Source organism: Oncorhynchus keta, chromosome 2, assembly GCF_023373465.1.
Source record: "Oncorhynchus keta strain PuntledgeMale-10-30-2019 chromosome 2, Oket_V2, whole genome shotgun sequence".
In the NCBI taxonomy this organism is placed as follows: Eukaryota; Metazoa; Chordata; class Actinopteri; order Salmoniformes; family Salmonidae; genus Oncorhynchus; species Oncorhynchus keta.
This window is the reverse complement of record NC_068422.1, coordinates 10,860,733-10,883,871: the sequence shown is the minus strand read 5'-3', so window position 1 is coordinate 10,883,871 and position 23,139 is coordinate 10,860,733. Positions and strand designations below refer to the sequence as shown.

At 42.3% G+C, this 23,139-nt stretch overlaps 2 protein-coding genes across 8 annotated transcripts in view; both read right to left on the bottom strand.

Annotated features, from left to right (window-relative positions):
- Nucleotides 1–297: 297 nt before the first annotated feature.
- LOC118373362 (casein kinase I) lies at nt 298–17,077 on the bottom strand. 6 transcript variants are annotated; one of them, XM_035759472.2, is made up of 10 exons: nt 16,780–17,077; nt 16,569–16,671; nt 7,585–7,695; nt 6,010–6,158; nt 5,606–5,834; nt 5,309–5,479; nt 4,499–4,647; nt 4,176–4,362; nt 3,873–4,012; nt 298–2,205 (listed from the first exon to the last, which is right to left on the bottom strand). In XM_035759472.2, the coding sequence occupies exons 2-10, from the start codon at nt 16,642–16,644 to the stop codon at nt 2,155–2,157; spliced, it is 1,263 nt and encodes a 420-aa protein (XP_035615365.1). In that variant the 5' UTR covers nt 16,645–16,671; nt 16,780–17,077; the 3' UTR covers nt 298–2,154. The 6 variants fall into 6 exon arrangements, with proteins under 6 accessions (XP_035615365.1, XP_035615366.1, XP_035615364.1 ...); XM_035759473.2 differs by lacking the exon at nt 16,780–17,077 and adding an exon at nt 3,176–3,251 and having other exon boundaries at nt 16,569–16,773; XM_035759471.2 differs by lacking the exon at nt 16,780–17,077 and adding an exon at nt 3,176–3,246 and having other exon boundaries at nt 16,569–16,773.
- Nucleotides 17,078–17,878: 801 nt separating this feature from the next.
- LOC118373360 (kinesin-like protein KIF19) overlaps nt 17,879–23,139 on the bottom strand; it is a 156,827-nt gene continuing 151,566 nt past the window's right edge. For both annotated transcript variants that reach the window (XM_052471461.1, XM_052471462.1), the window contains one exon: nt 17,879–22,923. In XM_052471461.1, the coding sequence (XP_052327421.1) occupies nt 22,808–22,923 (116 nt within the window). In that variant the 3' untranslated portion in view covers nt 17,879–22,807. The remainder of the gene's footprint in view (nt 22,924–23,139) is intronic.

Sequence of the window (23,139 nt, the reverse complement as noted above, 5' to 3'; positions counted from 1 at the left end):
TATCCATGGCGCTAGGCACCGGAATTTGACTGACACTGCAGGCTTGTCGTCCTCGCTCACTTGTTTGCGTTTATCCGATAGTGATTACATTGTCCACATACCTTATCCCCTTTTCCTTAGTGCTTGGCTTTGGGTTCACACTTCTGACACCATGTTATGTGTATGTGAATAACTAGCGTCGGAGAGTTAAGTAAAATGCAAGTATAGTTTAGGGCAATCATAGTGTGCATGTCAGGTGGTAGACATTAAAACATCCATACATATATACAAAAAAAAAATAACATTTGAAAATGAAAGCACAGGGTAGTACAAAGTACTTCATTTATTTACAGTTTTTAAAAGTACACAAATGTGAGATAAAGGAATATTCTTAGAGCTGGTAGCTTAGTTAATTACACATAGGAGGGTGAGTCAGTGATTGACCAAACTGGCCATGAGTCAAACCAGAAATGACTAGTCAATAATGAGGTCAGCATTAAAACAGTCCTATAGAGCTGAACCATGGCAACAGTTCAGCTGTGCCCGCCCTTAAATCTCCTCTTGCTGATTGAAATTATCCTCAGAGGTCAAATTGAATATCCCAAACTCTTGCTCCACTCTTTGCTGAGAACCAGTAAAGACATGGCGTGTTACTCTGCCCAGGCCTTGCCAACGCATGCTAGATCTTACAACGCATCAGCTAACCACATTATCGATGATGTGGCATGCGATCACTGGTCGATGCATGCAACGTTTGAGCAGGGGAACATGTCCATCAACTGGAACGTCCAAGGCCATAGCCCACCCAAGAGAAGTGTAAATCGGTTCTTTTATCAGGGAATAGATGAAGTAATGACAGCGGTTTAGTCAACTGCTTCTAGCCACATCAGTGCAGGACCATTTTACTTCTCAAAACATGTCAAAATAACACCAGTGTTCACATGGAGCCAGTAAGTAATTGTGAGCCTTTGATATAAAAACTCCATTCACACTCAAAACAAATTATAGTTTAAAATGGCAGCCATTTAACAGACACTCAAGTCTCTGGGTATCTGGTGTATTTGAGGAACTCCAAATAAAACGATCCTGCACTTCATCTTTGTGGACAGACAAGGCAAAAGCCTGGGAACAGACAATGATTGACAGCCCAAAACAGACCGATTATAGGACAGTGATGTCCCACTTTAGAGCAGCCCCAAGTGAGACCTACGGTCAGAAACCCAAATTCACCACAATAAGGAAACCAAAAAGGGAAAAAGCTGAAACATTTCACATCTTCATTAAAATACAATTTCACAGCCTAGAAACAATACAAATAACATAATGAGAATGTAGATCTGTACAGTAGACCATGAGGCAGTCTGACTCAGTGTGAGAAGAGGAAACCTTAACAGGGGCCCCTCCATAACACATACAACTTGAGGGATGTTGATCATAGAACTCCATAAAGAAAACAGACTTCAAATGTGGTTTAGAGTTGAAACCCTCCACCTGACTCATACACCTCAGCTTGGTCAAAGGGATGTCCAGTGTTAAAACATGCAAATAGTATATATTACAAATGGCTTTAGAGTTACAGATCAGGGCTGTGAAAACAAAAGCCTGCTGGTGGTCAGAGAAAAGAGGTCTGTAAATAAGTACAAATGAAAAACCCAAACCGATCCATTTCAAATAGAGCCGCAATCATCGATTAGCTCTTTTCATATCAGATTTATCGATTAGGGTTATTTAGTAATGTACTGTGGGAGTAGAAATTGGTGTTTATTGACAAAGTGCCATGGATGATAAGTAGTAACCATGGCGATAACGGTGGCGGTTGTTGTCGTTCCATTTGTCGTCTTAATTAAATCTGTTAGATCGCCATGGCAGCAAAGACCACGGCCTCTGCACAGACGTTTAAAATGTCTCCCAGAAAAAAGGTTGCAGATGTGGTCTGTAGTTCAGAGATTCTTTATCAAAACGATTGTAAGTGTTTGGGAGAGAGTACAAGGAAATCAAGGGCGAGCGGGAAAGGAACAAGAGATCTAGTGGGAAAAAGAGAGGATCAACCAGAGAACACCAGGTCAGGAGAGGAAAGAGGTGGTCTTCCGAAGTAGTTAGGCTGGCTGGCAGCTGATTGGTTGAGCCATGCTTGGTGCAGTCCTCCGCTGTGCCAGGTGCATTGTGGGTATTGTCTCATCGAGGCGCTGCAGAGTGGAGGCCACCAGGGATCATACCAGGCACCATCTGAGAGAAAGAGAAACTTTTATACTTGCAGGCAGGGATCTCTACTCTAGCTTCTCTGCATGGAATCTCCATCTTATCATTCATTATACTTCATTCTCTTCTGCACTTAAAATGTCATTAAAAATACCAGACGTACAATATTCTTCATAAGGTTCAAGACATGCATGAAGGGTTGAAAATAGCTTCATCTTGTCATATTTCTCAGTAGCAGCAGCAGTATTTCTGAGTAGTGAAGCAGATATGCTGAGGGTGATAGATGAGGGTAGGCAGCGTTGGGCCACCTCATCACATGGCTTTAGTCTGGTGCATCATTCACATGTCAGAAAAATAAAACTCAATTCAGTATTCACCAGAGTTTACGCTTTCAGCCGTGGCGAACCTAAACTGTAGCTTGAGGAGAATCTCTGGAGATGTATGAAAAACCATGCAGCATTGAGCAGTGGTAAAAGTCAAGGGAGAGAGGGTTTGAAGGACACTAGAGAGTTAGGAGCAGTATAGGACCTAATGCAGTCACATGCTGGAGAACGTCAGACAGGCATCAGCACAGTCCAACCACTGCAACAAGCCACGCGCACTGAGCGGAGGATAGGTCACAGGTCACAGAGCTAGGTGGGGTGACAGCCAGGAATAAGGGAAACATTAATTCCCCACGTGTATTTGTTATCACAAGGCTGGAATGCAGCACTCCAGTTCTCAAGGGCTGCAGTGTTTGATATGAAAACTCACACACTGATCAGTACGCTATGAAAGGGAGGAGTCTGGCCTGCTGAAGTCTAGCTCCTATTGTCATCAGCGATATTAGCTGCTAACATTGAAGCTACTTGTCTCCAGTGATCACATGGTCTCAACCCCCTTTCATAGTGTAACAGAGAGGAATGGAGAGCCTGCAGACAGACAGTGCTGCCCAATAACACAGGAGACGTGCATCCCTGGTGCTTAAGGACACAGCGCCAGCCTGAGCGGGACTCACCTAGTGTGGCCATCGGGCCATCACACGAGGATGTGGCGAGCCTCTACTTGTCGTGATGATCGAAGGGAATGCTATTCTGGGGTTGGGGGGGAAGGAGGGAGAGAGAAGGCCATAGGGCAAGTCAGACAAGTGGATCTGGGTCTGTAGTATTGGATGCTTACCGTCACACCAATGCCCTGGGAGTGGGAGATAAAAAAACTCTCATGACAACCTGGTGGAAACGTTAAGACATGGGCAAGGAGAGTGGGGAGATGTTGACGCTGCCCAAGGAGAGTGGGGAGATGTTGATGCTGCCCAAGGAGAGTGGGGAGATGTTCAGGGTTTCCTCTCAATCCTGGTGTAGATTTCCTTCCCCTTCTTATCCTTGTCTTGTTTTGGCAGGCTAACGCCAGGGCCCTTTACATAGCTAGCTGAAGTTCCTCCCTCCAATAAACAGCTTTATGTTCATTCATGTTTTAAAAGATTATGTTGATGTGATCCTGGCCTTACTGATGCACTGCTAGACATATAGCTACTCTTACTGACATTTGAAGACAGTCAGGACATTCCTGCTTCAAGTTGACTAGAGACAACTTCATTAGTTATGTGTTGCATATTTCGCTGCAGGAGTGGGTCACGATGGGGCATGGTCGTATGAGGTTAAGGGTCATGTGGTGAGGCCCGAGGGGGTGACACTAGGGATGGGGCGAGCTTGTACCTGTGAGGTGGACATGCGGGAGGTGTCCTGGTGTCCCGTCAGATCGGACGAGGAGACGTTAACGGGAGCTCCCCGGTGAAGCCGCATGCTCACTTTCCTCTCCCGCTCCATACCAGACACCGGGCGTGGAGACGTGTTGGCTAGAGAGGAGAAATAAATACTATAAATACTATGCTCCCTGACCATGACAAGACAATAGTCAAGCACATTGTTACGTAATCCATACATCAAAGTCATCTAGGTGTGCGTCAGAAACACTAACCTGTGTGTGAGGGGTTTAAGATGTGCGTCAGAAACACTAACCTGTGTGTGAGGTGGGTGTGAGGGGTGTAGGCGGCGCCGTGTCCTGTGTTCCTCGGGGTCGTCCTGAGGCGGCAGGGAGTCCCCTGGCCCCGGGGTTCCTGCTGTGTCTCAGCCTATCCTCTCTGTCCCTCCGCTCCCGCTCCGCCTCCTCTGCTGCACGGTTGGCCCCCTTGGAATTAGGGGCAGTCAGAAGGATAGAAATGGAGACTAGATCAGAAAGCTGCCGCTGAGGTACCATTAGCTAATGGTTAAGAGGACTAATGTGTAATAAATCATTAATATGTTTCATCCTGGTTAATTAACAATTTAGAGGCAGTACTCACAAACTTGAGCATGTTCCAGTCAAAGACGTAGTCATAAGAGAAGCCCTGTCTGTGGAACAGGTTCCTGAACAGCTGTCTGAGGTACGAGTAGTCTGGCTTGTCGTCAAACCGCAGAGAACGACAGAAGTTCAGGTAGGTGGAGAACTCAGCTGTGAGGAGGAAGAAAAGTGTTACTTTTAATCAGAATACTTTCTCGTCATATTTTAATCAGAATACTTTCTCGTCATCTTTTAATCAAAATACTTTCTCGTCATCTTTTAATCAGAATACTTTCTCGTCATCTTTTAATCAAAATACTTTCTCGTCATCTTTTAATCAGAATACTTTCTCGTCATCTTTTAATCAGAATACTTTCTCGTCATCTTTTAATCAGAATACTTTCTCGTCATCTTTTAATCAGAATACTTTCTCGTCATCTTTTAATCAAAATACTTTCTCGTCATCTTTTAATCAAAATACTTTCTCGTCATCTTTTAATCAGAATACTTTCCCGTCATCTTTTAATCAGAATACTTTCTCGTCATATTTTAATCAGAATACTTTCTCGTCATCTTTTAATCAAAATACTTTCTCGTCATCTTTTAATCAGAATACTTTCTCGTCATCTTTTAATCAGAATACTTTCTCATCGGGAAGGGAAATTATTTCCCATGTTTACAGGGTCACAGCATGATCTCTTTGTAGAGAGGTGCAGAAAGGACAAGACAAATGGACAGAAACACTCCAAGAGTATATTGTTATGACAAGCACAGAAACCCTTAGTAAACTATAACCAGGATGGAGTAAATGTAGAAAAATCACATTACTCACAGGGGTATCCCTTGCAGAGCACCTCGATGGGGGTGGACATTTTCTTCTCACTGATGCGTTCGTACTTCTGCCTCTTGGTGGCGGCCTTGAGGCCCTGCCAGGGCAGAGAGCCCAGGTTGAAGTACATCAGGACATAACCCAGAGACTCCAGGTCATCACGACGAGACTGTTCTGCAGAGAGAGATGAGAAAAAAGGATCCTTTCCAGATCTGACATGATCGAAGGAAAGTGCTCCACTATGAGGCTTGTGCGCGCATGTGATCAACCTCTAGATGTGAGTGTATGTGTGCGACCTACCTATCCCCAGGTGTGTGTTGATGGATGCGTAGCGTGCGGTGCCGGTCAGGTTCTTGTTCTCGCGGTAGGGGATGTGCTGATGTGTGCGGGCGTCGCGGTACTTCTTGGCCAGGCCAAAGTCGATGATGTATACCAGGTTGCCCTTCTTGCCCAGGCCCATCAGGAAGTTGTCAGGCTTCACATCTCTGTGGATGAAGTTCTTAGAGTGGATGTACTCAATCCGGCTGATCTGGAGGAAAAGAGAGGAGAGCAGGGGTGGCCACTACACCGCCTTGACAGCTTCACTTTGCGCTTCTAATTTGTTAGCAGATTTTATAGCACATAGTGGCCATAACTGTAGAAGATACAGAGGACCCTAATAGCCAGCATAAGAGCTGAGGATTTAATGGTCAGTTGTGTCTCACCATCTGGTCAGCCAGCAGCAGGACAGTCTTGAGGCTGAACTTGCGGGAGCAGAAGTTGAACAGGTCCTCCAGACTGGGGCCTAGCAGCTCCATCACCATCACGTTGTAGTCTCCCTCTGCTCCACACCACTTTATGGACGGGATGCCCACTGTAGGGAAAGGAAGGGAGAGTGTGATTTGTAAGGATACCCACTGTAGGGAATGGAAGGGAGAGTGTGATTTGTAAGGATACCCACTGTAGGGAATGGAAGGGAGAGTGTGATTTGTAAGGATGCCCACTGTAGGGAATGGAAGGGAGAGTGTGATTTGTAAGGATACCCACTGTAGGGAATGGAAGGGAGAGTGTGATTTGTAAGGATACCCACTGTAGGGAATGGAAGGGAGAGTGTGATTTGTAAGGATGCCCACTGTAGGGAATGGAAGGGAGAGTGTGATTTGTAAGGATGCCCACTGTAGGGAATGGAAGGGAGAGTGTGATTTGTAAGGATACCCACTGTAGGGAATGGAAAGGAGAGAGTGATTTGTAAGGATACCCACTGTAGGGAATGGAAGGGAGAGTGTGATTTGTAAGGATACCCACCGTAGGGAATGGAAGGGAGAGTGTGATTTGTAAGGATACCCACTGTAGGGAATGGAAGGGAGAGTGTGATTTGTAAGGATACCCACCGTAGGGAATGGAAGGGAGAGTGTGATTTGTAAGGATACCCACCGTAGGGAATGGAAGGGAGAGTGTGATTTGTAAGGATACCCACCGTAGGGAATGGAAGGGAGAGTGTGATTTGTAAGGATACCCACTGTAGGGAATGGAAGGGAGAGTGTGATTTGTAAGGATACCCACTGTAGGGAATGGAAGGGAGAGTGTGATTTGTAAGGATACCCACTGTAGGGAATGGAAGGGAGAGTGTGATTTGTAAGGATACCCACTGTAGGGAATGGAAGGGAGAGTGTGATTTGTAAGGATACCCACTGTAGGGAATGGAAGGGAGAGTGTGATTTGTAAGGATACCCACTGTAGGGAATGGAAGGGAGAGTGTGATTTGTAAGGATACCCACTGTAGGGAATGGAAGGGAGAGTGTGATTTGTAAGGATACCCACCGTAGGGAATGGAAGGGAGAGTGTGATTTGTAAGGATACCCACTGTAGGGAATGGAAGGGAGAGTGTGATTTGTAAGGATACCCACTGTAGGGAATGGAAGGGAGAGTGTGATTTGTAAGGATACCCACTGTAGGGAAAGGAAATCCCATTCTTTACCAGGTTTAACATGATTTATTGTGTGATACCTATCCCACCACACACACAAGTGCTGTTTCTCTGGCTCTGTGATCTGATGACAGGTTCCACTGAGTCTATTCGCTCAGGCTGCTGGCTGGCATGACTGACTCATGTGGATGACTGCCTGCCTGCCTGCTTGATGTGGATGACTGCCTGATGTGGTTCACATCACTGGACATTGGGGGAAGGGGGAAAATAGGGTGAGAAGGAAGATAAAGGGTGTAGATAGAAGAGAGATGGGGAAAGAGAGTCTGATAGCCACAGCCTGGCCCCTGTATAATGTTTCAGACCCATGTCTCACCTCCTCCCTGCATCATCTTGTAGATCTTACTCTCTATGTGGAGCTGTGGGTGTTTGGTCTTCACACATTCCAGTTTAATGGCGACCTCCTCTCCCACTGAGATGTCTGTGCCTGGGGGAGAAAGAGGAAATACTGTCAATACAAATGTATGTAGATGGATAAAGAGCCACCAGGTGTGTTATTGCTTTCAGTTCAGAGTATGATTTAGGCTTATAAAGGACTAGGTCCTGGACAGTTTTACCTGACCAGTAAGGGAGGGGAAACTCATGGGCCTGGTGATGTGCATGCCCCTGCTGACTGACAGGTGAAAAATCTGTCGACGAACCCTTGAGCAAGACACTTAACCAGAGCCATTATGGTTAAGAGTGTCTGCTAAATGACTAAAATGTAGATGGGGCATATACACCAAGTTCCATTCATATCATACCAGCCACAAAAGAATGCAACTCAAACAGGTAAACAAACCAACTAACTGTAATCTTAACATTTCCTCATGAGGAGTACTGCCAGCATGTGTGACCAGAATCCTACTTTAGTACTGGGCCTACTTCTCTATTCGTCTACTTTAGAACTGGGCCTACTTTAGAACTGGGCCTACTTCTCTATTCGTCTACTTTAGTACTGGGCCTACTTCTCTATTCGTCTACTTTAGTACTGGGCCTACTTCTCTATTCGTCTACTTTAGAACTGGGCCTACTTCTCTTTGGGCAGCTTGCAAAAGCTACAAGTCTAAACATGCATTGAAGAGGTGCACATTTGCTGCTTGTGTGCTAGCAGTGGGAAATGGGAGCTTTATAAATCTGACATTTCATTTCAAAAGTAGGCTAGTCAACTACACAACAGAGCCACCAGCCAGTGAATGACTCAGACCCTCTCCTGAAAAGCACTTAACACCTCCATGAACACACACAATAACATGTTGGATGAGTCGTACATGTGGTTACATAAAGGGGGCTGCATTAATCTGAGGGAATTACAGCTGACTGGAGCGTCCCATTCCCCGCTGTGTGTGAGTAGGCTGAATGCCCTCCCCCCAATCACCTGAAGAGTACACAGGAACACAGCTAATCCATTCCCTCGCTGAAATTACATTCTGTCTCTCCCATTACAATGGATAGGAACTAGGCACTTAGGACTGACACGTTAATTTTTCCCCCATGGCATAGCGGTTTAGCCTTATCCACAAAATTGGCAGTCAAGTCTGCGTGCTCTAGAAATGAACAAATTGTACTTCACGTGGTGAAACTATATGAACTCAACATAAGTCTTTCGGTGTCAGAATGTTTCATGTGACCTAGGAGAGTGATATAGATGTATGGTCTGGTTATGCAATCCAGCTAGGGTGTCAAAAGCAAAACACCCACACCATATCCTAAGTGGTTCGGTGGGGTGGGCTGGATGGCCTTATCACTAAACGTCTCCTATTTCACAGTCACGACTCATTAAAAACATCCACTCAGCCCTACACTCAGTGGTGCAATTTCATTACACTTCATGTCTGTTGAGTTGGAACATTGAGTTTCATTGGACATGAGGTTTCTCATCTGCAACACAATTTATATATTGACCATAAGTTAAACTGCAGCCATGCAAGGAGAAAATAAATCTACTTTCCCAAAGGTCAGTGAGTGTCTCTGAACCTGAATATGCACAAACAGTGCATTTAATAGGACTGTGACAGTAATTGAATAACCCTGTAATTGACATTTATGGATGAAGATAAAATAGCCATCAAACTGTTTAATAGGCCTACATACATTTTGTATGAACTTTATTTACAATGTAGATCAACTTAATCTAATAGCGGGAGTGTTAACAATTATAAGCAGTTCTGCTAACTCCGTCTACATCTCCTCTTTCCAACTGTTGTTTGGTGCTCCAGCAGCGAGCGGGGTTGCAGAAGCCTAAAAAGAAAAGCTTGATGTGGACTTTTTTACACAATGCATATTTTCATTTCTTGCTAGTAAATAAAGCAGTCTTTAAAAAAAAAGTTGGATGTGTCTGACTATTAATTATTCAACAGCAGTCGACAAGGTTGTTCTGGCTCCTACAATGTGTCAAACAGACAATCCTATCCAAACCAGTGTTGATGGGTCCTTTTGCAGGATGTGATTGTGAGTTTGATGATTCGCTTTATGTCCATTCATAAAGGCTACTTTAGGAAACTATCTGGATCTTTAAGAAGAATTAGATGCTCATGTCATGATTTAAATACTGCAAAAAGCCTATTTTCAGTAAAGGCCCTTTCTCAAGTCTGATATTTTGGTCCAAATAATTAGGAAGAAAACTAATACTAGCTAAGCTTTCCCTAATTGAATTGGCAAAATTATATGGCATAATAAGCCTATTCCTGTCTATACATGAATAAATAAAATAATTCAAAACCGGCTACTAAAGCATACTTTGGCAACAGAGGATCATTAGCTTCTCCTTAAAGAAAGATTACGTTGTGGATTGTATCGAATCACATTGCCTACAGTCGGAAGGAAAGGAAACAATTGCGCGTGCGGCAAATAACAAATAGAAGATTGTTGAGCTGCGACGGTCAGTGAAAAGTACAGGTCAGGCATATCACAAAATTAAACTATTCAATCGCAGGAAAACAAAATGACCATTGCTGAAAAGACAATGAAAAAGACGAATCTGTCTTTTAGTTATCAACATTATTAATTGAGGGAACAGCAGCAGGCCTATAGCCTATCTTATTAGCACCAGTGGAGAGCATAGGCCAAATCCAAGGTAAGTGCGCACTGCGAAAGAAAAGTATCTGATATAGCCTATAGGCCAGGCATCTACGCCATCCACACACGGCCATGCATTGAAATATATTTTTTTGCGAACAGTGATTGAATTACATGATCCTAAATTATGACTATCAAATTACGATTAGAAGGCTCTTACATATGCCTGCAAATGCGATGATGCATGGAATGCTTGATTATAAAAAGGTGCATTTTTAATGGTGAAAATGAGCTTCCCCAAACTTGAAACTCACGCATCGCCTATGCATAGGCTGGTGATTTTGCGGTTTGGTACTCGTGTTGTTGGCTGAGGAAAAGTACACGTGGACAGTTAACATCTTCAAAAAGTGAAGTAAGGATACACATCATTGCATTTTCTTAACGGAAACCCTTATATGGGTACGTCTTGTTTATGATGCCTTTCACACCAATTGCAAAATATCGTCCTACCACAATCCGTCAATTATTTATTCGGAACACGTTGGATTTTTTAAATTGATCTTTTTGCAAACGAATAAGCTGTTGACCAATATAAGTTATTATCTGGGACACTGTCACTGACAGGCCGCGCACTGCCACAGAGGTCTGTGGGTTTGTTGTGTGAATTCACTACATTTCTCTCTGCCTGTGTTTTACATTTGCAATGAGTAAGTGCAGCAAGGTATCAATTTAGCCAATGTGATATCACACTAGAGCTAGGCTACACGTCGCTCTCGCCATTCAAATTTTCCTGACAGTTAATTGACAATGCTGTAGCCTATTTTATAGCCATTCAGCAAGCAATATGGTCGATCGATGCGTCTCTCCACCAATAAACACACATATACATACATACATACATACATACATATATATATTTAATGCTGTTCATTGTCTATAGCAGGGGTCTCCAACAGGTCAAAGCCCACCTATGAGTAGTTCGCCAAACAATTCTGAAAGTATATGCAATTTTTCACGTTTATCTTAAACTCTCGCAAGCAAATCTCACAAGTCAGACACTGCAATTTCCCAGCAACTGTCATATTGACATTATCCCACCCCTGGTTAGCAACTATTGGCTTAAAAAGCCAAACCTAACTATCTGCCAATTTCCAGCAATTTTGCCTGTCTGCGTAGTGCGCGTTTGTGTATCACTGTGTGTGCGCGCATGTATCACTGTGTGTAGCCAGTTGATGTGAACCTGTGTGGGTTGAAGGAAAAAACTAAAACCGTCGCAATTAAAATGTTAAATGCAAAGTAGACTTACCTGGAAGAAGTAGATCATGAGTATGTATACCATTTGTATCTACACTGAACAAAAATATACATGCAACATCCAACAATTTAAAAGATTTTACTGTGTTACCGTTCACATAAGGAAATGAGTCAATTTAAATAAATTAGGCTAAATAAATTAGGCCCTAATCTATGGATTTCACTTCACTGGGCCCCACAATAGGGCTTTATTACAGAGAGAAATACTCCTCAGCATCCCCCACCCTCCTTTCAGACAATCCCGCAGTTGAGGAAGCCGGATGGGGAGGTCCTGGGCTGACGTGGTTACATGTGGTCTGCGGTTGTGAGGCCGGTTGGATGTACTAACAAATTCTCTAAAACAACAGAGGCAGCATATGGTAGAGAAATTAACATTAAATTGTCTGGCAACAGCTCTGGTGGACATTCCTGCAGTCAGCATGCCAATTGCACACTCCCTTAACTTGAGACATCTGTGGCATAGTGTTGTGTGTTTTAGAGAGAGGAATTTTATTATACCCAGCACAAGGTGATCATGCTGTTTAATCAGCTTCCTGATATGCCACACCTGTCAAGTGGATGAATTATCTTGGCAAAGGAGAAATGCTCACTAACAGGGATGGAAACACATTTGTGAACAACATTTGAGATAAGCTTTTTGTGCGCATGGAACATCATCTTTTATTTCAACTCATGAAACCAACACTTTACACATTAAGCTTCTAGCAGCAGCAGCAGTACAGAAACATTTCACTCACTCGACGCACAATTAAAAAGGGCCAGAGGCGCAATTAAAGGGGAATTACACTCAAATGAATTTAGTTTTATTCCAGACGCCCCCCCCCCAAAAAGGTTTGCTGATGTGATTTAAACATTGACTCAGACCATCCAATGTCGTTGTTTTGCTAAGAACTGGTCGACAGACGACACAATCACACTGCCCTAACACATCTGGATTAGAGGTCGACCGATTATGATTTTTCAAAGCCGATACCAATTATTGGAGGACCAAAAAAGCTGATACCGATTTAAATCAGCAGATTTATTTATAATAATGACAATTACAACAATACTGAATGAACACTTATTTTAACTTAATATAAGACATCAATAAAATCAATTTAGCCTCAAATAAATAATGAAACATGTTCGATTTGGTTTAAATAATGCCAACACAAAGTGTTGGAGAATAAAGTAATATGTGCCAATATGCAATATGTGCCATGTAAAAATGTGTGCCATGTAGAATATGTGCCATGTAAAAAAGCTAATGTTTAAGTTCCTTGCTCAGAACATGAGACTTCAATATTCCAAGGTAAGAGGTTTTAGGTTGCAGTTAATATAGTATTTTTAGGACTATTTCTCTATACCATTTGTATTTCATATACCTTTGGCTATTGGATGTTCTTATAGGCACGATAGTATTGCCAGTGTAACAGTATAGCATCCATCCCTCTCCTCGCTCCTCCCTGGGCTCGAACCAGGAACACATCGACAACAGTCACACTCGAAGCAGCGTTACCCATCGCACCCCTTGCAGCGCAAGTGGAATAACTACTCCAAATCTAAAAGCGAGTGACGTTTGAAACGGTATTAGCGCACACCCAGCTAACTAGCTAGCCATGTCACATTGGTTACACCAGCCATTAGGCTGATAGGCTTGAAGTCATAAACAGCGCTGTGCTTGTGAAGAGCTGCTGGCAAAACGCACGAAAGTGCTGTTTGAATGAATGATTACAGGCCTGCTGCTGCTTAGTCAGACTGCTCTATCAAATCAGACTTAATTATAACACAATAACATACAGAAATACGAGCCTTTGGTCATTAATATGGTTGAATCCGGAAACTATCATTTCGAAAACAAAACGTTTATTATTTCGGTGAAATATGGAACCGTTCGGTATTTTATCTAACGGGTGGCATCCCTAAGTCTAAATATTCTTGTTACATTGCACAACCCTCAATGTATGTAATAATTACGTAAAATTCTGGCAAATTAGTTCGCAATGAGCCAGGCAGCCCAAACTGTTGCATATTCCCTGACTCTGCGTGCAATGAACGCAAGAGAAATGACACAATTTCACCTGGTTAATATTGCCTGCTAAACTGGATTAGTAGTTATAACTAGTGATTATGATTGATTGTTTTTTTATAAGATAAGTTTAATGCTAGCTAGCAATTTACCTTGGCTTCTAAGGCATTCGCGTAACAGGCAGGCTCCTCATGGAGTGCAATGGTTAGAGCGTTGGACAAGTTAACTGTACAGTGGCATAACTGTAAGGCTCTCCAGAGGGTAGTGAGGTCTGCACAATGCATCACCGGGGGCAAACTACCAGCTCTCCAGGACACCAACATCACCCGATGTCACAGGAAGGCCAAAAAGATCATCAAGGACAACAACCACCCGAGCCACTGCCCGTTCACCCCGCTATCATCCAGAAGGCGAGGTCAGTACAGGTGCATCAAAGCAGGGACCGAAAGACTGAAAAACAGCTTCTATCTCAAGGCCATCAGCCTGTTAAACAGCCATCACTAACATTGAGTGGCTGCTGCCAACATACAGACTCAAATCTCTAGCCACTTTAATAATTGGATATAATACATGTATCACTCGTCACTTTAAAACAATGCCACTTTATATAATGATTACATACCCTACATTACTCATCTCATATGTATATACTGTACTCTATACCATCTACTGCATCTTACCTATGCCGCACAGCTATCGCTCATTCATATATTTATATGTACATATTCATCCCTTTACACTTGTGTGGATAAGTTAGTTGTGAAATTGTTAGATATTACTGCACTGTCGGAACTAGAAGCACAAGCATTTCGCTACACAAAACATTAACATCTGCTAACCATGTGTATGTGACCAATACAACTTGAGTTGACATGTTTCTATTGCCTAATGATTGTCAAATTCATCTTCATGCCCATCAGAGCTGTCTATATACCCCCCCCTTAAAATTATCCCATAATGTAAAGTATTTTTGTAATATCCTACAGAAAGGATTAAGCTAAGGCAAGGTTTTTAATGCATTTTTGGGAAAGAAGAAATGTGGTTTGCTTCAGTGTCTGAGTGAGATGCACTGCAGTTGGCTTTGATTGATGTGTCCTTTCAGGTGGGTGGGTTGTGTGTACGTGTTCACTAATTCTCTATGTCCATTCAGAAAGTTTTCTAAAACAAGCCTGTCTGGATTTAATCTCTTTAATCTGATAAAATAATAAAAAAGTGCTAGTGATAATTACAAAGTGTAATAGTAATAGTGAAGTTGCAGAGAAAAGCCATGTGTTTCTTTTGCAGCCAGTGGTGGTCGATGACTATTCATTGGCCTGGCCAATTACCGTAACTGCAAATTCCAAGACAGTCACAGCTCTAGTGTTAAACAACTCACAGATTGGAATAACATCTGCCACAGTGTCTAGTCAGTAACCAAATGACCCAAGCCTTTCAACAACAAAAATTAAACTGAGAAGCAAGTCAAGCAACCTTTTGGACTTACATGGAGTTTAGACCTATTTGTTTAGAAAAGGGGCAGGGTGGAGAGCTGGGGTGTTTTGACTCGTGACAGGCTACGACAGGCAGGGCAGTAGTGGGGGTTATAATCTGATCTGACTTTCTCATATGTTACACACTGACGGTTTGTGAAACAATGACATGGCTGTTAGAAGCTTCACTGATGTCATCCACATAAACAATAAGCTCTTTATGCCTGTTTACACCAACTACAGTAGTGCCAAGAAGCTGTAGAATCATGTCCAACCCTGTGGCTGTTCCTGCTTCAACTCAAACATAGGAGTTCCTACAGACAACTGAACACACCTACAATGAGGACAGAACATACACCAAATTCAAACACTGGATTGGGTCCAGTAAAACCTATTCAGCATTCAACATGGGGAGGAATATTAGGACTACCCAAAGAAAAAAAAACATGACTTCACTCCAGGAAGCATATCAGCATTATAACAAAACCATTACAGTTATGGCATGACAAGATTCAAATGGACTCATGCAAAAAGCAGGAACTGTTCATCGTACCTTATGACAAAGGTCTGTGAGCTCAACCCTGGGGGTGATAACATATCAGAATGTAATTTCAGATACCAGCTGACTGGAAAAACCACAGGGCCACATACACAACACACTAAAAACAACTAGATGTCAACACAACTCTTAAAGGGATACTTCAGTAATTTGGCATTGAATCCTTTTATCTACTTCCCTAGAGCCAGATTAACTCGTGGATACCATTTATGTCTCTGTGTGCAGTTTGAAGGAAATTGCCAATTAGCGTTAGCAATGACTGGAAGTCTATGGCAACTGCTAGCATGTTAGTAGATTCCATAGACTTCCAATCATTGTGCTAACGCTAGTTATTGGCTGGTGAACTACCTATAATTTCCGTCATACGGGACACAGAGAAACGGTATCCACGAACTAATCTGGATGTATGGAAGCAGATAAAGGGCTTCACTGCCCATCGTATACTGAGTGCAACTGCTTGGGAAGGACATTTGGCTAGCTCTACTGCAGCTAGCCAACTGCCCTCCAGCCCTTGAAATTAACTGACAGATGGGATGACTACTGGCAAACTCTGTTGGGCTGGGTGACTTGTTCGGTCGGTTTGTTAAGTGAACTAGCTAACTAATACATTTTCAAAAAGCCACTCATTCGTGATCCAAGCTAAGGTTAGGTAACTATCTGGATGGTGGCCAACGTAGCGAGCGAACGTTATTGGCCAGGTGCTGGGAATTGACAAGTTTGGTCATGCTAACCAATAACATATTTGCAAATTCCCATCAGCTGGCCAGCTAACGTAGCTAGCTAGCTGGTTTGGAGTAATGTTAGCAATGTAGCGAGCTAGGTTAGCATGTTAGAGACGTTGTATATGGTAGCTAGCTAACGTTAGCTAGTTTAAAATGTTCGATTGACCTTAGCCAACCTACGGTAACGTTGTGTAATATTGATGACATTTTCCTTAGCTAGCTACTCACCCAAATAGATATCTCCAAAAGATCCACTTCCAATTTTCCTGCCCAGCCTGTATCGGTTTCCCACTCTCAATTCCATGGTTCAATGTTATTCTTACGAAGCAACCTTCAGAATGTGTTGTTTTGAGAAAGAAAAAAAGTAAACCTTGGTGTTATTGCTCTTTTTGGTTACCAAAACACCCCAAATATCACCTTACTTTGCTGGAATACAAACCCCTTTATTCAGACGCCCCCCCTCCCCATGAATCCCAGAAGATCAAGTTCCTTCTGTAACAATCCAATTGTCCCCATCCCTTTTATATCTATATTTTCTTCGGAACACCACGATATTGGTATTGCCTGAAAGCTTAGAATGTGTAGATTATGTTCTAGCTGTTTTTGATATCATCCTTTCCAAAATCAAGAACGATGGAGACGGATTTTGATGGAAGCCTTCTAAAAACAAAAAATAAAAATAGCCTCTTCTCCACTGTAGGAATTTCTTCCACTGTGGACTGGTTGGCTGGCATTCGCTTGTGACATCATTTCTCCTAGCAACCCTGCGCAGCTCACAATTAAAGAGGGCGCATTGGTCTTTGGAAATTATTCAAGTGTTACTTTGTATTTAGAAAGACTGACACACTGAATCAAAAAATCGAACTAACAACACTAAATACGTACTATTTCATGTTTATAAACAGGACTTCTGCATCAATATGGGCATAACATACAACCTGTCAACAATGATGGTGAAACTATGAAAAAGGTACTGAGTCCGGTCACAGTTATATCGGTATTGTCATTGTCTGTATCGCCTTGTTGCACCTAGATGGCAGGATCTAGGGAAATGTACAGACTTGAAATATAATGTAATTTTCTGTTTCCTCCTGTCATGTTCTAAGAGTTAAGGACAAAATATATTATAGAATGTATAGCTAGAATGCTAGGCAATCACACTCATCTAAAAACGAAGTGATGTACAAACAACCTGAGGCACAGTAGGTCACCACCCCATACAGAGTAGGTTGAAGTTGACATAAGGCCTATATATGTCCCAAATGGCACCCTATTCCCTATATTGTGCACTACACTTGACCAGAGACCTATGGGCCCTGGTCAAAAGTAGTGCACTAGGGAATAGGGTGCCATTTCCTTAGACACTGATCTAAGGTGTCACAGTATGTGGTTTCCCCTAATTAGGTTAGGATTTTGGCGGTTCTTAAATCTACCCCTAATGCCATGATGTCACAGTGGCTAAGGTATATACTGTGACCTGAATTATTTGAGGCCAAATCAGCAGAGGACAACAGAAAGCAAAAAGACAGGCAAGCAAGGACATATGAATGAATATATGTATGAACACACACGCATGCACACACACGATAAACAAACAGATAGAGATAGACAAGTTACATCAGGATAAATCCTGTCCTGCACTCTCAGTAATCCTGTGACACAGCCACTCGTCTGGGTCTGAATAGACCAAAATACCCTAGATATACAGGATTATTTAGTATGGGAGCAGGAAAAAGGCCAAATGAATCCATGAACCTTGCATGGCCTAGTTGTTTAGTCTTGGATACTATGCAGGGGGAGTCATTATTTTGAGATTCAGAATTTTAACAGTATCCATTCTTTTTTCTACTCAGAATAAGATATTCAAACTGCAGAAAAAAACTGTTGATGGATGCATGCATTAGAGAAAAGCCATATTTCTTGTTTTGGATGGAGCATGATAGAGATGGAAGTAGGCTGATAAAGCTCTCTCTCTCTCCCAGCGTCTAACTTTTCCTTGGTACATATTATTTGAAGGGACACATCTAGGATAGACACAAATCTCTGGGCCATGGGTCAGGAGAAGGAAATTACTACTGGCTCCTACTGGCTCTGTCAACTGCTCATATAGGGACAGCTCATATATTGTTTTCTTCAAAATGGAAACATTCAGTCATTTATAAATTGCTATTACTCATGTGTGCCCATTTTCCTATTTTAATAGTATTTGTTTTAATTTCTAGACTTAAATTCAAGATGCCTCAGCAAGTCAGGCCATTGAGGTCAAGACATGCTAAGAGATGGTTGTGTGTGTGTGTGTGTGTGTCTGTGTCTCAGGCACAGGAAAACCCCCTAAAAACTCTAATAGGTCTCATTGTACATATATTGCATACAGAACAACAACTGAGAAAAAATATAATTCTCACAATGTAAAATGTCAATTGTATTTCAAACCATTCTAAGAATGTCAAAAACATACATTGCAAATTATGGAAATAGGATTCAGTGTCAATAGGACATTTCTATGGCTCAGGAACAGACGGACAAGCTTTCTCACTCATGACAGAGCTCCAAACCCTGGAGGCAACGGCCATTAATCTGAAGAGCGTTTGTGATTTTTGTGATTGGTCGCATATGGACCAATCCCTGAAATTGTTAGGGGCACTATTTATGTGGTTTTGCCCCTCAGACGGCAGCTCTTGATGTTTGGATTATGTAATTTGGACTGCACGTGTTTCACAATACACGGAGCAGGAGGGACGAGAAAGAACAGAGATGGAAAACTATTGTGTAGTTGTATAATGAAGTTCAGCAGAGAAACATGCAGGAAAGATTTCATCATGACTTTGTTATTACAATGTTTCTAGGTATTTTGCTTATTCTGATTTAATGTTCAATAAATGATTTATTTCTGTAATAAAATTATTTATTTGTGTAGCCTAAATATTTTAATTGGACAGCAAAGCTAATTGTTTTTCTTTCTTTGATAAATGTCAACAAACAAAAGCTAATAGCCTACAAAGTCACTAATGTTTGTGTTGGCGTCTTTATGTGGAAACTACAGGAGGTGAATTAGGGACGGGCTCGTGGTAATGGCTGCAGCAGAAGTAGTGGAGTGATATGTGTTTGATGCCATTCCATTAACTCCGTTCCAGCCATTATTATGAAACGTCCTCCCCTCAGCCGCCTCTACTAGTGGAAATACATTCCCATTGACCCAAGACAACGGTACTATAAAACCTCTTACAATTAGCTAGTGCATGCTCAAGTACACACACGACTGCTGCATGTTAGAACACAGCCTGCTGGTAAGCCTGCTGCCTGCCTGCCAATGGGAGGTAAACTAATCCAATCATAGCAGGTACATTCAGCACTTCCACTCTTATGAAAACAATATGCTGACATGTAATCTATACCTATGACAGCCGAATGACTCTAGGACATAGGCCCATATTCATGTCTAGATACCTGTTATGGATCACACCAGTACTGTTGAATAACTTGTTTACCTTTCAAAATAAAACTTCTCAAAAACACTTTGTAGAGTGTGTCCTGTCTACCGAGTTCACTTTGTAGAGTGTGTCCTGTCTACCGAGTTCACTTTGTAGAGTGTGTCCTGTCTACCGAGTTCACTTTGTAGCCATGCAGTTAAGTGGTGTGCTCATGTTGTGACTGTACAGATGGATTGTTTATGGCAGGGTTTCCCAACCCCCCATATACTAAAATAAACTCATGTTAAAAATAAAAAGTAACACTAAAAGCTGTACATGTAGGTAGGGGTAAAATGACTATGCATAGATACAGTGCATTCGAAATGTATTCAGACCCCTTGACTTTAAAAAAATGTTGTTACATTACAGCCTTGTTCTAAAATGTTATATATATATATTTTTTTAAATCCTCATCAACCTACACACAATATCCCATAATGACAAAGTGAAAACAGGTGTTCAGAAATTTTATAAAATTGATAAAATCTATAAAACAGAAATCCCTTATTTACATAAGTATTCAGACCCTTTGCTATGAGATTCAAAATTGAGCTCCTGTTTCTATTGCTCATCCTTGAGATGTTCCTACAACTTGATTGGAGTCCACCTGTGGTAAATTCAATTGATTGGACATGATTTAGAAAGGCACACACCTGTCTATATAAGGTCCCACAGTTGACAGTGCGTGTCAGAGCAAAAACCAGGCCGTGAGGTCGAAGGAATTGTCCATAGAGCTCTGAGACAGGATTGTGTCGAGGCACAGATCTGGGGAAGGGTACCAAAACATTTCTGCAGCATTGAAGGTCCCCAAGAACACAGTGCCCTCCATCATTCTTAAATGGAAGAAGTTTGGAACAACCAAGAATCTTCCTAGAGCTGGCTGCCCGGCCAAACTGAATAATAGGGGGAGAAAGGCCTTGGTCAGGGAGGTGACCAAGAACCTGATGTTCACTCTGACAGAGCTCTATAGTTCCTCTGTGGAGATGGGAGAACCTTCCAGAAGGACAACAATCTCTGCAGCACTTCACCAATCAGGCCTTTCTGAGAGAGTGGCCAGACGGAAGCTATTCCTCAGTAAAAGGTACATGACAGCCTGCTTGGAGTTTACCAAAAGGCATCAATAGACTCTCAGACCATGAGAAACAAGATTCTCTGGTCTGATGAAACCAAGATTAAACTATTTGGCCTGAATGTCAAGCATCACATCTGGAGGAAACCTGGCACCATCCCTACGGTGAAGCATGGTGGTGGTATTATCATGCTGTGGAGATGTTTCTCAGTGGCAAGGACTGGGAGACAAGTCAGGATCGAGGCAAAGATGAACAGAGCAAAGAGATCCATGATGAAAACCTGCTCCAGAGCGCTCAGGACCTCAGACTGGGCCGAAGAGGACAACGACCCTAAGCACACAGCCAAGACAATGCAGGAGTGGCTTCGGTACAAGTCTCTGAATGTCCTTGAGGGGCCCAGCCAGAGCCCGGACCTGAACCCGATCGAACATCTCTGGAGAGACCTGAATATAGCTGTGCAGCGTAGCTCTCCATCTAACCTGACAGAGCTTGAGAGGATCTGTAGAGAAGAATGGGAGAAAGTCCCCAAATACAAATGTGCCAAGCTTATAGCGTCATACACAATGAACCTGTTTTTCCTTTGTGATTATGGGGTATTGTGTGTAGATTGATGAGGGGAAAAAACGATTTAATACATCTTAGAATAAGGCTGTAACATAACAAAATGTGGAAAAAGTCAAGGGGTCTGAAAACACTGTATATTTAAACTCCCAGCAATTTATTTATTTAATGTTTCGGCATCACTGTCTTCTTCAGGGTAATGTCATGAATGCTTGAACCAGGTTATGTAGACAAACAGTGGAATTAGTGCAACCAATGACAATAGTGAGGGGTGTGTCATAATTATTAAGTAAATTAGAATGAATTGAGTGAAACTGTTAAAAGACAAGAGTTTACAGCATATAGAATATATTAGGCTATTGTTATCATACATAATATTAGCATCAACATTCATTATCGTTTAATTACATTTTACATATATATTTAATTGTTTCCAATTGAATTACATTTTTGTTGCATATAATCTTTTAGTTCAACCATAATGAATAATAAGCATCATCAACAGGGGGAACATATTGGGTGTACGCTGATAAGCTGTAGAAAGAATATATTTATTTATAAAACGTGTTCATAAAGAAGAGAGAAGAAACAACTATTATGCAGTGTGTCCACAAGGCTTTTGTAATTATTTGTATGTAGAAAAATTCTTTAGAATCACAACCGTGCCAAATCATCTGTAGAACCGGAATGTGTACAGGGCGATAGTAGCGGATAGTGGTGGCCACTGGACTGTCACTCAGAGGACCACTTGAGCAGGGAAACGAGGAGCAGAGAAAACAGTCACAGTCTGTGTCTGAAATGGCACCCTATTCCTTATATAGTGCACTACGTTTGTCCAGGGCCAGGTCAAAAGTAGTGCACTATATAGAACTTGGGCGCCATTTAAGACAAAGTCACAGACAGAAGAGTAAATGTCATAGACAGAAGATCTTTGGGGTCTGTGATGGTGAGGTCTTAGGGCATCATCCACCTTACTTACTAGTGATCAGCACGAGGAAAAGCTAGGTCTCTGGGTTCAATGTACAGCCAGTGTGGAAGTCACAGGTCAGAGGTCACAGGCCAGAGGACAAAAGGGGGCTCAAGGTCCCACTGGGCTGTGGGTCAATCAGGAGCATGAAGGTGGAGATTGGAGGTCCAGCTTTCTCCAGTCCAGTCCATCTAGTCCAGTCAACATTCTCAGGGTAGCTGGTCAGGTTAGTGCTGGTATTGGGAAGTCCTATGTAAGAAAACCCTGAGTCATGATCATTAGGCACCAAACTGAAGAAAACAGGAAGGGACTACCTGGACTCATTTTTGTTTTCCATTGCAAAAATGTCCATTCTATGCCCTAATGAACATAACCCAGGAGAAGTAGGCCTTTAGGCCCTCAGTGCCTGCGGGTGCGCTGACTTCCGGTGCCCGTGGTGTAGAGCATGGGCTGGCGCAGCTGAGACACACGCTTCAGGTTGCTCAGGTGGACTGGGGAGGACTCTGTGATGGGGCCTGTAAAAAGCATGAGTCAAAATCTGTATACAGAGACCTGTTTAAGAACTTTGTGTTGATTGTGTGTTGATATATTTAATTAGCTACACTGTGAGGAGATATTCAAGGGCAATGAATCCAATTTGTCCTGATGGTAGTGCAGTGGACGCCATAAGGCTTGAACCACACCATGGTTGCATGCAGTAATATTATTTTTTAATGTGGAGGTGTGGGAAA